Consider the following 13,590-nt stretch of genomic DNA (forward strand, 5'->3'; position numbering starts at 1 on the left):
TCAGTGATGACAAAATCCTCAAAAGCTTTCTATCACTCATGGTCATACTCCCTTTAATTTAATTATGCAGCTATGTAATTCTTATTTATGATAAATAAATGAAAGCAAATATAATCAACAAAGTCACTGAATATTAAAAGTAAAATTTATATTTAATCTACCAAATGCAAAACCAGATACAGAATATATATATTTCTACTACTGTGCAATTGAATTATGTGTAAATGAAAAGTTAATACTAAACACAAACACATTTCAGTGACATTACGTGTTTAAGAAAAGTGATCAATAATTTCTGTAATCATAACAGCAGGAACCAACACAGAAAGATGTTTAAGATTTGCAATTGTATTTTTATTTTTATCCAGGTTACAGAGAAATACATTGATATAACACAGTTAATCATAGTTAATCATTACATATAACAACCATTTAATTCAGCAAATTTATGTTAGATTATTGATTTTGTACATGTTTTCAAAACTCAAAACTCCTTTATATTAAAAAAAAAGTGAATGAAGACCTGTAGTCATCTGTGCTGTACATCCATCTCATCCTTTATCACTTTATCTGCAAAAACAAAAAATAAATAGTGTTAAATAGTGGTAAGGTTTGATTGGTCACTTTAGACTACTACTAGATAGTTGTGGCCAACTGGTTTTCTATAACAGTTATATTAACTGATGGATTGGATAAACATTTAATTTAATTACAATTTTTGACAACTTGCATAAAAAAGGTTTATCCTCATACACCAGGACATGACTGGCTACCTGTGATTCATTACTCTAAGGTGGCATCTCTAATGTGTTTGATTCAATAAACTGGTATATGTCAGTATGTGTCGTGGAGCATTGAATACACACAAATCAGAATATTTTATGTGCTGGCTGCAAGCAGCAATCACCAGGGCTGAAAAATGCAATGCAGAAGTAGACCCCCATGTTAAAATGCCAAACTTTATAGCAGAAACAAACATGTATACAGCCTGGCACAAAAAACAGTTTCGGTGTAAACAGATAATTTCACCCTTCATGACAACTGCACGGGAGCTGAATTTCTATATAACTCACCCGTTATGATTTTATTAAGGCTTAAGATAAGAGAAGATGCTGTCAGTTGACATGTTGATACCAAGGCAGCAACGCTGGTTAGGTAATGTAACCATGGCGTAACCCCAGATTCAAAGATGGTGTAGTCATAAGTGTTGCTAATTCAGTGTGTTTTCAGTTTAGGAAAGTTCAATGCAACATTTTGGTTGCCTAAAAAGTCTTCTTCAGCATTCTGGTATTTTGTTTTAATAGTTTTAAGCCTGTTTTTTCACCAGTGATCATTAGCATTAGCATTATCACAGTTAAACAGAGACTGTAAGGGCAACATGCTAACCAAGCTAGCAGCTAGAGTAAGGACAAGGCTATCTCCACTCTTTCATCCAAATATGAAACTAAGATCAAAGAACATCTAAGACACCGACCACCAAAATGTCAAACTCAAGGCTTTAAAACAGGACTCCACAAACCAATGGGTGATGTCATGGTGGCTACGTCCATTATTTTACACGGCCAGATAGAGAAATTCAACAGCCATAAAGACTGATCTGGGGCCAATTAACTTTTCAGACCTGATAATCAAGTACATGTTTGATGTTGTCTAATTATATTAAGCTAAATGGATGCATTCACTTGGTTTACAATGGTCTCCTTTTTCAGGACCATCATCATGACTTTCACATTAGTATCTCTCTTGTCTTTTCTTCCTCTGCACATTCTTGTCTGTGAAGATGAGTTGGCTTTATTTCATAACTTGAATCCAGCATTATATCTTACACAGTCTTTAGTCCTCAGTACATATGAAATGCAGAGAAAGCCTGCATGTTTACCTTGACCAGGCTGATTATGGTGCTATAGAGGAGAGAGCATATGAAGAGGAATATGAAGGAAGAGGTTGTGGACCAAAGGCTGCTGTACTCATCCTCCTCAACGGCACCGTCAGTGCAGCTCAGAGCAAAATCCAGGTTTGACTTTGGATTAAAACCTAAGAAGAGGAAGGTTAGGTGGTTAGATGTGTCGGTGTGTGTGTGTGTGTGTGTGTGTGTTTGTGTGTTTGTGTGTCGAGCATTATTCACTTTGAACTTGAGTCCAGTTGAGCAGTGGACCAGTGCAGTACTACATGAGGTATCACTTAAAACTTGTTTCAATGTATTGAAGTCATTCATTCAACAACAGTGTCTCCATGCAACATTTATTAGAAACAGCACACTTCTCAAGCTGTTCGACAGTGTGACAAAGACAGATTGAAACACAACATTATGACAAACCAAAGTAAACTGACATGTTGACTGTGAATTGTACAATCACAAAGACAGGCTCTCATGGCAGAGAGCACACACAGAGACAGACATGAGCACAGAGTGCCACATTTAAAGCTGAGTCTGCTATTTCTTACATTCAACGGAGTTACTCAGGGCGTAAGACACGTCTCGGGATTTCATTGACTTGTTCCCACCAGCTGGCCAGACGTTGCAGGAGAACTTGGTTGTGTTCCACTTGTCCTTGGTGGTGATGTAAATACTTGTAACTAAGTATCCATTTTGGATCTTCTGTGGGGGGAAGTTAATGCCATCGCTATAGGTGCCGGTATTTTGTCCAGCATCTTCTCTCCAGGCGATGTAGTAATCCTGCTGCGCACGACTGGAGACCAGACACACCAGAGTGACCTCTGACCCCTGAGCTGGTTTGTCGATGTCCTCCCATGGGAGAATGTGGACTGTCACTTTTGGATCACTCCCATCTGTAAAAGATTTGGTTTACTAAGGAGGTTCATACATAAACTTTACATTTGCTTTAAATACAGTAGATTATGACATGGGACATAAGGATGTGGTCTAAACACTGGTGCAATCATGCTGATAGGGGTTAGGGTCAGCCTACCTTTCTGTGCTGCACAGACTGTTGAGATTACTATATGCACATTTAACATTACAAAACTTTCAGTGAACATTCATTTTGTTTAAAACACTTCCGAACATCACTCTTAAGCCTGACCTCCATCCTGCCTGTAACTATGTGTGATGTCTGATTGAACGTTATCTGCAGCAGTGCTCGTCTATCATTTTTGCTCTATAGCTCTGTGCAGATATTCCAAGAAAGTCCTGTCCAAAAAATGTAAACCTGAATTTACATTCATCCCCAGAAAGTTAGCTGCCTCCTCAGACTCTCAGAGTACTTTTCTATCACTCAGCAGCATACCTCCTTTCTGGATGGTCAGTTCCTGAATAACTGGTGTCATATTGTCTCTTATGGCAGAACAGCGCACTTTGTTGATACTCTGCCAATCAGTGTGAGCACGAGTCATCGTGCTGATTTTCTTGATTCCAGGTTTTGTTTCAATGTTGTCGGTCACATTTTGTCCATCGACTTGCCAGATGATCTGAAAGTCATTTATAACGCTCTGGTCCGGTCCAGTAATGACACACTCAAACTTTGCCTGGTTGTTGCTGAATATTTCTTTGGGACTTGATTGGGTCAGTGTCACTGTGATAGGAACTACATAAACGAGAGCAACAGAGAAAACCAGTTTAGTACAGCAGTAAAAACTATGTTTGAGCATACTGTGACAATTAACTCTGACGTACAGTACAACACTGTTATGTACTGATTGCAGTAGCACTTTACCTTTAGAGGCCTTTGTTGTATATGTTGTTCCTTGGTTCGTCACCTCGCATGTGTAAACAGCTTTACTGTCCCACTCTGATTTCATGACCTTTAGGATACTGACAGCTTTATATACGTCTCCATTCATTTGGGGGGGGCAGTCAGTGAAGCCAGTAACAGAGTTAGCATTCTTTTTCCATTTGACTGACAATTGATTTGAGGGAAGATCCTCAATCGTACACACCAGGGTCTGAGTGTCTCCTGTTGGCACTGCTACCAAAGTTACCTTAGGAGGTGGTGGAGGAGGAGGCTCTAATCATGTGGAAGAAAAAGACACAAGTAAAGATTTTAATTGACATCAGTCATTAATTATTCATTTTAGAATTTTGAATGTAAATTGCAGGACAGATGAAGGTAAACATTAGAAACAGAAATGATTACTGAACATTTTCAGATAAAAACCAGATTAAGAAGGTGATGCATGTGGGCTCATGAATGTAAGCAAGCCATAGTAATAACTTAAAAATCACTTACTTTGCAATGTCACGTTTTTGGAGCCTCCAGGGTGAGTCACTGAGCAACTAAAACTCCTTCTTGAATCCCAGTCAGACTTTGACACATCTAGCACACTGACTCCTGTATATTTGTTGTCTTTCATAACCGTAGGATATTGTTTAAAAGTCTCTGTGTTCCCGCTGGCATCGGTCCACTGGAAAGTGAGACTCTCTGGGAAGAAGTCTTGTGCAATACAGCCAACAGTGACTTTACCTGCAGTCCCAGAGTTACACTGAACCAAAGGAAACAGAGCCGGGGCCGCAGCTGTTTCTGTGAAAGAGTTTTACAAGTGTCAAAACATGTAAATACCAATACAGGCCAATGAAAGAACACAGGTGATCAACAGCCTGTCTAAAAATGAATCATAAATATAGTGCATTGACTGATGGAACTGAAGACAGAGACACCTGCCCAAAAATCATTTTAATGAATAAATACGTTATTATTATTATCACTGATAAACAGTTTAATCTGAGTTTATACAACAGCAAAACCACACTGTTGTGTCAAAAAGAATTAGTCAGTTTAAAACCTTTTTTGCCGTGTCAGGCATTGACCTTGTGGAATTCGAGTCATTAGAGTATTTTTTTTTTGTTTTCATTTCAAGTTAAAAACAATAGGTCGGTACAGTTCATTTCAAAGTGTCAGTTTAAAATATAAATACAAAGTCATATGAATTATAACAGCTAATCAATTGTCTGACAATATGACATAAAAATCATAAAAATAAATACAATATATTGATATACATATATAAAATAGAAATACATATATACTGTGCGATGTAACCATAAATTGTGAACTAATTCAATAAATATAATCTTGATACTTTCTTTAAATGCCCTGTTCATTTATTTAATATCGAACACTTTGGGTCTAATATATGATGAATACAAATAATTAATTTTTCCAAAAAACATTTTTTGTTATCTTTATAACCACCTGTACCTCTTAAATCAGGGTGATTGTAAATATAAAATGCTACTAGTTGTTGGAGGATTTGAACATTTCACAAACTGAAATCCTAAATTGTTCTTACGTGCCTGGTTTATCTCAACAATCTTTTTAAATTATGTATTTAATATTAACTAGTAAAGGAATAAATAATGACATATAATCCATATTCTAATAATGTTAACATAACGGATATAATCAACAAGTTAATACACGAACAACTTTGACTTTGACACAAGATAAATGTATGTACTTGATTATGTCTTTCTTCAGTGTTTAGATATTTAAACACACACACACACACACACACACACACACACACTGACCTGGTATTAATCTCACAAATACAATATATGTTTAGCTTTACGCTAACTTCTTATTAGAACAAATCCAGGTACGGCATGGTTCATAATTAATATCCACGGTAATCATTCATCAGCAAATTATAATCGAGCTGAATAAATTCTAAGAACATCTCAAACCTGCATTTAGTGATGATGCCAAAGAAAATGTTTTCAAAGCTTTCTAAGAAACAGCTGCGTTACAAACATCTGTCTGCTCTGTTTCACATCAGTATAAACCTAAATAAGGCCATTAGATAAACTTCTCTACCATCAAGAAACACACTAAAAACACACAAAAAAGACAAAAAGATTTCGTAATAAAAATTAAAAGTTTAAATGTGACTTACGTGAAGATACTGTGACCTCAGTCCCCCGGCCCCAGTAGTCGAAAGCATCACAGTGCTACATCTCCACTCAGTGCCTAAACAAAAACCTCATGTACCAGAAAAATGCCTGAAAACGTCATTATGTGACTGAAATAAACATAAATCCAGGTCAGTATTATACCCTGGTGTCATCCTATGATCATGTGTTTTGTGCTGATTCTTAATCAGTTCTTAAAGTAAAGATTTACTGGAAGATAACATTTACATCTGCGTACTAACTGTGACTTTAAACGATTGATTAACTAACTTTTAACGACTAATCTGCTCATTAAAAATGATAAACACAGTGTTACCTCATATTCCAATGAGAAATATTTCATCCTGTCCTTTTTCTCTGTCACAAGAATGGGAGAGTGTTGCAGATTGTTGCTGTTAGGTTTTTGTATGGCTCTATATCTCTGTGCTACCCCAGCCCACCCCAAAGGACACTGTGATAAACCCTCATACAAAAACCTGACACTGTTTCCTGCACTCGAGGAACAGGGACCTGTACTGTCAGCAGTGGGTAAGAATATCACAAAACTTCTATTCTAATTGACAAAACTATTTATAAATGTTACACACTTCCTATTTAGCATTTTGCATTGTACATGTTTTAATCAGTTTATTGGGATTTCTTTTAAATTCAGTGTTGTTTTTTCCTGTCATTGTCATTAATGTACCGTGACATGGCTTATGGTCACATTTGAATCTGAAAAACTTAACTTAAAAATGACTCCAAGGTCATCTTTTCAACATTAAAAAACAACTTTTAAGATATTGATGTAACATCAACCCACTGTATTGTGGTCAACAGCATCCTTTATTCAGACTGTAAAGCTGGATACAGTGCTCGGAAACTGTAGCAACATAGTCTGCTTTAGAAATTATATTTCATTTAAGAAGTAAAATACTATTTTCTATTAAAAAATCTTAAAACAAAATAAGAAATAAAGGAGCTTTCAAACTCACAGCTTGTTAAGGGACTTGAAGAACACTGAACAAAATGCATTCAGATGAAAATAAATGTGAGATTATATAATTGGTAACATTTTTAAATGCTGCTGTAAATTTGTAGAATAAAAATTGAAACATCAAAGCAATTGAGAATGTTTAAATTTGATTAGAGCTTCATTTCATTTGGTCTTTTTGGCGGACATCAGTAGATGAGAGGGTAATAAAACAAAATAAAGATTATTCTTCTGTAATTGGTTTTAAAGATGAGGAGAAGGTCAGCCTGAAGTGTGTAAACTCCACTCTTTGTTGCTGTTTTAGACAAGTTGTGAATGAAGCATACTGCAGGGGAACGCTTAGGATAGACATGAATTAGGGGTCTGTTTAAAAACATCTTGTATGGGGTGGTTTTACAGCACTTTCTATTAGTGACTGTCGCAGTGGCATTTTCAGTGGTTTGTGTACAGCTCTGTGGCTTCCTGTGTCACTGTGGCCTTCGAGCACAATAATAAACAGCAGAATCTTCAGCCGTCAAGCTGTTCATCTGCAGATACACCTGGTCCACGTTGTTGTCTCTGGAAGTGGTGAAGCGATTCTTGACTGACGTGGAATAAGCTGGCTTGTAAACTATACCAGTTGTTTAGTCACGAAGGTTGTGCTGCTCCAATCCACTCCAGTCCTTTCCCTGCAGGCTGTCTGATCCAAGCTGTCCAGTAGCTGCTGATAGAATAAGAGACCTGACAGGTGATGGTTAGACGTTGACCTGGCTGCACAGTCACAGAGGCTGGCTGTGTCAACTGTTCACACTTCACACCTGTGGAGGAAAACATGTTGAATATTGAATGAGTGTAATAAGAGTGAACAGTCAGTGTGCTGTGATCATACTGTCAGTGTCTCTGCCTCAGTGAGACTCACAGGATCCAGCAGCGAGCAGCAGCAGCAGAGCTACAGAGAACATGGTTGGTATTGAAGGTGATCTGATGGGAGCTTCTCTTCTTCTGCTGCAGCTGACAGCATGATATCAAGTCTTTATAGCAGACTGTGAGGAAGTTCACTTTGCATAGAGAAGGACACTGACAGGCTATAAAAGAAGGATGAACTGTCCTGTCACATGTAGTCAGAGCTCTGAATTGGTTGTGAACATTTATTTTGATACACGAAAGAAAACACATTTATGATGATGATAATATGAGTCAGATTAAAAACATTTACAGTCAGATCAACCGACTGTTTAATGTCTGCCTCAACACAAATGATAAATGAAAATTAAATATGCTGTCATCACTCATCTTCACTTTATAGATCACTGCTGTCGTCTCTCAGAAATTATTTTAATCAGACTTCAGAAATGTACCTGTTGATGTACAATAGAGAAATATGAACTCTCCATGGTTTGAGTATCAGTCAGTTAAGGTCAGTGAGAACAGCAGATCTGAGTGTCTCCTTTAAGTCACAGAAGAGACAGAAACTTGACACTGACTGCCCTCTGGTGATTTTATGAAGGAAAAGCAACATTATTTTTCATTCATATTATGACTCAATGTAGATTCCACATAACTTACAAACATTAGTGTGTCTTCATTTGTAGAAATGTAAAGTGTTTGTTGTGGTTTAATTTCAGTTATCATGTTGTTGTGCTGTCTTTGGCCCTTTTATGAACAAGTGGCTTTTGAGGTTTTTTGTGTGTTTAATGTTTAGAATAAATTTTCCTCAGGAACAGTTTTCAGGACTTTATGTATTGCAGGGACAAAGGTAATGTGTTCTTATATTTGTGATGTAAACAACATGTACAAAAAATGATTCAGAAAAAAAAGTATAATATTTAAGCCATATCACACGAGAGGGAGTGATGTTATACTCGTATATCGTCAGGGCTGCGGCCTCGTGCCAAAGACAATCACAGCCGTGACGATATACGAGTATAACATCACGAGCTCAAGTGTGATATTGCTTTTATACAACAGTACAACAGTTAAATAAGCAAGGCTTATTTGTCTTCCGCCAACAAAAATAGTTCCCTCAGGACTCCGCTGCCACCGTTGCTATGTAACGCAGACATGGTGCGCCAGGCACTTACTCTTTATACACATTTATCTGCACATTTCCATTAATTGTGCAGCCAGTGAAATAAGTCTCTGCTGACTGCATGGTGGACTGTCGCTTCACAGGCTCCAAGAGTGGGGAAAACACATGGACATGATCAGAAGAGGACAAGAGTCAGCTGTGAAAGCAGCGACCAAAGCTGCGATGGAGATAAGTAAATTGAAATTTGAGTGTGACAAAGTTGAGCAAACTACTTGCAAGACAAACATTATCATTAGAGGAATCCCGTTAACAAACGGTGAGAACACATAGAAAGTAGTAGTTGATCTGGCAGCCGAGATGGGAGTGGAGATGAAAGAGCAGGACATCAGCGTAAGTTACCGTCTGCTAGGGAAACGTGGAAGAGTGCACGAGGCTGAAGATCAACACCGCAGCAGAAACATTTTTGTCAAGTTTGTCAGGTATGAAACCAAACTTCAAATTATGAGAAACAAAAAACGTCTAAGGAGTATTGATGGGAAAAACAGAGTCTTTATTGAGGAAGACCTTACGCCTTTGAGAGGAAAGATCCTGAGACAAGTGAGGATGGATCCAGAGATTAAAAGAGCCTGGACAATGGACGGTAACATCTGTTGCATCATTAAGGACAACGATCAAGAGGTGAAGAAAACCATCTACTCCGGTGATGAGCTAATGTCCAAACTGGGATGGTCTGCAGAAAAAGCCCAAAGTGTCGGGATTTATGTAGACCTCCCCTAGGCCAGCGCTGACCCCTCACTACATGCAGCTTGTATCAAGGATGCAACTTGTAAAAATTCTTCCGGTCGATTTAAGACTAAACAGGAGACAGATATCAAATTCCTTGGACTAAATGTGTGTGGATAACGTGCTAAATTTCAACTTGGGATTCTTACAGAATACATTAAAGACTATGACTTTATTTGTTTAACAGAGACCAAAACAGATAATATCTGTAAATCAGACTGTGATGGATTTACTCCTTTCGTGCTAGAAAAGAAGAAATCAAGTTATAAACATGGTGGTATACATGGGGTATGTCTATTAGTTAAAAATGAGTTTGCAAATTATGTTCAGGAGATAAAAGACACTACTTCTGACGCCATCCTGTGGACTAAAGTGGCCAAAGCAGCTTTTGGGTTTGAATTCATCTTGGGAACAGTTTATGTGCCACATGAAGGATCTGTTTTTTTTTTTCAACAAGGACTATTTTGGAAATGTTTCCCAAGATATTTCATTTATGAACAGTAAATACAGTTTACCAGTAGTGATGTTGGGTGATTTCAATTCAAGAACTGGTACTCTACATTTAAGTGACTCTTTAAATGTAGGTGGGAACGAATATTAGAAATGGGCTGTCTTTTGATGGCGAAATGCTTTTAAACAGTGACATAAATGATTTTTCTTTGATGGATCTACAGAGGGTCAGTGAAGATTTAATGACTAATAATAACGGTCACAGCCTAATTGACTTATGTCAAAGTTCAGAGTTGAAGATTGTAAATGGAAGATTTGGGTCTGATAAAGGCATTGGGCGTTACACCTGTTTTAACTATAATGGTAACAGTGTTATTGACTATGCCATAGTGTCAGCTTGTTTGTTAGTACAGATTATCTATTTTTGTGTTGATCCCTTGGACAAATGTTTGTCAGATGTCCACTGCCCTATTAGTTTAACTATAAGAGCTTATAACTTGGGCACTCATAAGTGTGAAACTCTTACAGATACTGCTTATTATGATCCTGAAAAAGAGAATAGATACATGGCCCATTTAATGTTTAAACACCGATGGAAATCTGAGCTAAAAGCCACATACCAAGAATCCTTTAATTTAGAAGTTATAAAAATGATTGATTCAATGATTGATGCGATTAATATTTCCAATACAAATCTGGTTGAAATAAATAACATTAGTAAAGGTATATGTGACATTATGGTAGATCCTGCTAAAAGTTTGGGTTTATGTAAGGCATATGGTCAGGATCTGTACAAATATGGTAGAACGTCAAAAAAACTACAGAAGAGAAAACCCTGGTTTAATGCTGAATGTGTTGAGGCCCGTAGGAAATATTTTAAATCCATGAATATATTTAAATTTAACCGCTCTGCTCAATGTAAAGTTGAAATAAAATGTATAGCTAGAAAGTATAAATCCATCATAAGGAAATGTTCAAGGCAGTTCTATGATTCTTTACATAGGAAACTCCGTACACTTAAGAAATCTAATAGTAATGAATATTGGTCTATTCTAAATGCAGGTAAACCATCTGGAAGATTAGGAAATGTATCTATAGAAACCTTTGCTGAATATTTTAAGAAACTTAGCCAAAAATCGAGTGATAATTGCACACCAGAAGACCAGCAATTTCACCTCAGACAAGTCACCTCTCCTACAAATGAATAAATAAATGATTTGTTTATTTTGGAAGAAATACAGCGAATGGTAAAAAAAAATTAAAAAATGAAAAAGCAAATGGTATAGATGAAGTTATAAATGAATATATAAAGAACTCCCCTTTGGAAATGCTGAACATTTTAGTAAAATTCTTTAATTTGGTACTGATAACAGGTATAGTCCCCACTGACTGGTGTTTAGGAGTGATAAAACCATTATACAAAAACAAGGGACCAGTAGATGATCCTGAAAATTACAGAGGTATTACTTTACTTAGTTGTATTGGTAAGCTTTTTATGGCTGTAATAAATTACAGACTAACTGCTTATATAGAGTCTGAAAGAATTCTTGGAGAAGAGCAGGCAGGGTTTAGGAAAGGCTTTTCAACCCTTGACCATATTTTTGTTCTTCACTCACTGGTTGAATGGTACTTGTATAAGAAAAAAAGACTGTATTGTGCGTTTGTTGATTATAAAAAAGCGTTTGATTTGGTAGATAGGTCATCACTATGGTTTAAATTAGTTGCACTTGATGAGAAGAGAGATGAGAATGCCAAATCTTGTGTTAGAGCTGGTTATGATTTATCTGAACAATTTGTATGTAATGTAGGAGTGCGTCAGGGGGATAATTTATCACCACTATTGTTTGCACTATATTTAAATGACTTTGAAAAATATGTGAGTCAATGGTACAACGGACTTCAACTTTTTTCAACTTAATGCCGCAATGTGATGAATGGTGAAATAGGGATATATTTGAAATTATATGTCCTGCTTTATGCGAATGATACGATTGTACTGGCAGAGACTCCTTCAGAATTACAGGCCGCATTAAATGCAGTTGCTTCTTATTGTAAAAACTGGTATTTAACTGTCAACACAGACAAAACAGAGGTTGTTATTTTCTCTAGGGGGAAATTACGGATACTCCCAGAATTTAAGTTTGGTTCAGATAAATTAGAAGTTACTTTTGAGTATGACTATCTTGCAACATTATTTAATTTTAATGGACGATTTGATAAAGCAATAGCTAAGCAAGTTAAACTAGCTAAAAGAGCTTTATTCTCCTTGGAAAACAGAGTTACTAGATTACAGTTACCTGTTGATATACAATGTGAGTTATTTGACCAGCTTATAGTGCCTATTTTTTTATATGGAAGTGAAGTCTGGGGATTTCATAAACTTGACCAAATTGAAATGCTTCACAGATCTTTCTTGAAACGTTTACTTAATGTTAATAAATGCACAGCAAATTGTATTATTTATGGAGAGTTTGGTTGAAATAGTTTAGATTTAAAGGTAAACATGAGAATGATTAACTTTTGGGTACATTTAATTAGTCATAATACAGCAAAAATCTCTTTGACTGTGTTTATTGTTTTCAAGACTTTGTATGATGACAATATTTTTCAGTGTAAATGGATTTCCAAAGTTAAAAATATTCTTGATGATTGTGGTTTATCGTACTTATGGCATGACACTGGACGGATGAACCCTAAATATTTAAAATTAATGATTGAACGTAGATTATCTGATATGGAACTACAGAGATGGCATGAGAAATTACAAAGTAACCCTTTATGTGATAGTTATAAATTGTTTAAAACTGATTTCACTTCTGAACCTTATCTGATTATGTTAAGACCTGCCGAAAGAGTTTGTTTGTCTAAGTTTCGGTGTGGATATCATAAGTTACGTATCTCTGAGCGCAGGTAATCGAGGAGACGAATATCATTTTGTACTTGTGTGTTCTTTTTTTGATAAAGAGGGAAGAGAGTTGGGTGGACATTTCTATAGAGCAAATCCAAGTATTTATAAGTTTCAAAAGTTAATGTCATCTCGAAAAGTAAAGGTCTTGTCAAATTTGTTGAAACTTTTAAAGAAAATCTTGAATAGTTTCTCTTGATTTGCTTTGACTTGTATGTATGTACACAAATTCTGTTTTATTTATTTTGCTGTGCATTGGCTGCCGCCTGTCCTGATTTGTTAATGTTATTTTTTGTTGTTTGCCCCTTATACCCCGGGGAGGGGTCAAAAGGAATAAATGAAATGAAATGAAATGAAATGAGGCACAGCTGACTCTGCCTTCTGATCTGACAGTATGTTGCTCCATCGTTTCCTGCTCTCCATGGATGGCTTCCAGTAGCTTTTTAACGAGTTCTCAGACCTGCAAGACAAAAGGTATATTTTAGGGGCCGACTCCTAATTAGAAGAATAACTTTACATATAGGCTATGTTAAAACAACATCATACCTGTGCCCACTCACTGTCATGATCTCCCTAGCTTCAAGACCCACATCTGACAGCTT

General features: G+C 36.5%; 1 protein-coding gene across 1 annotated transcript in view; it reads right to left on the reverse strand.

Moving 5' to 3' along the window:
- Positions 1 to 435: 435 nt before the first annotated feature.
- Positions 436 to 13,590, reverse strand: part of LOC144458564 (immunoglobulin gamma-1 heavy chain-like) — a 133,269-nt gene continuing 120,114 nt past the window's right edge. The window contains exons 3-9 of the mRNA XM_078161054.1: positions 5,854 to 5,908; positions 4,188 to 4,478; positions 3,675 to 3,965; positions 3,249 to 3,545; positions 2,446 to 2,790; positions 1,880 to 2,034; positions 436 to 570 (exon numbers count right to left, since the gene is read on the reverse strand). Coding sequence (XP_078017180.1) covers positions 562 to 570; positions 1,880 to 2,034; positions 2,446 to 2,790; positions 3,249 to 3,545; positions 3,675 to 3,965; positions 4,188 to 4,478; positions 5,854 to 5,908 — 1,443 coding nt within the window. The 3' untranslated portion in view covers positions 436 to 561. The remainder of the gene's footprint in view (positions 571 to 1,879; positions 2,035 to 2,445; positions 2,791 to 3,248; positions 3,546 to 3,674; positions 3,966 to 4,187; positions 4,479 to 5,853; positions 5,909 to 13,590) is intronic.

This window comes from Epinephelus lanceolatus, chromosome 18, assembly GCF_041903045.1.
Source record: "Epinephelus lanceolatus isolate andai-2023 chromosome 18, ASM4190304v1, whole genome shotgun sequence".
Taxonomy (NCBI): Eukaryota; Metazoa; Chordata; class Actinopteri; order Perciformes; family Serranidae; genus Epinephelus; species Epinephelus lanceolatus.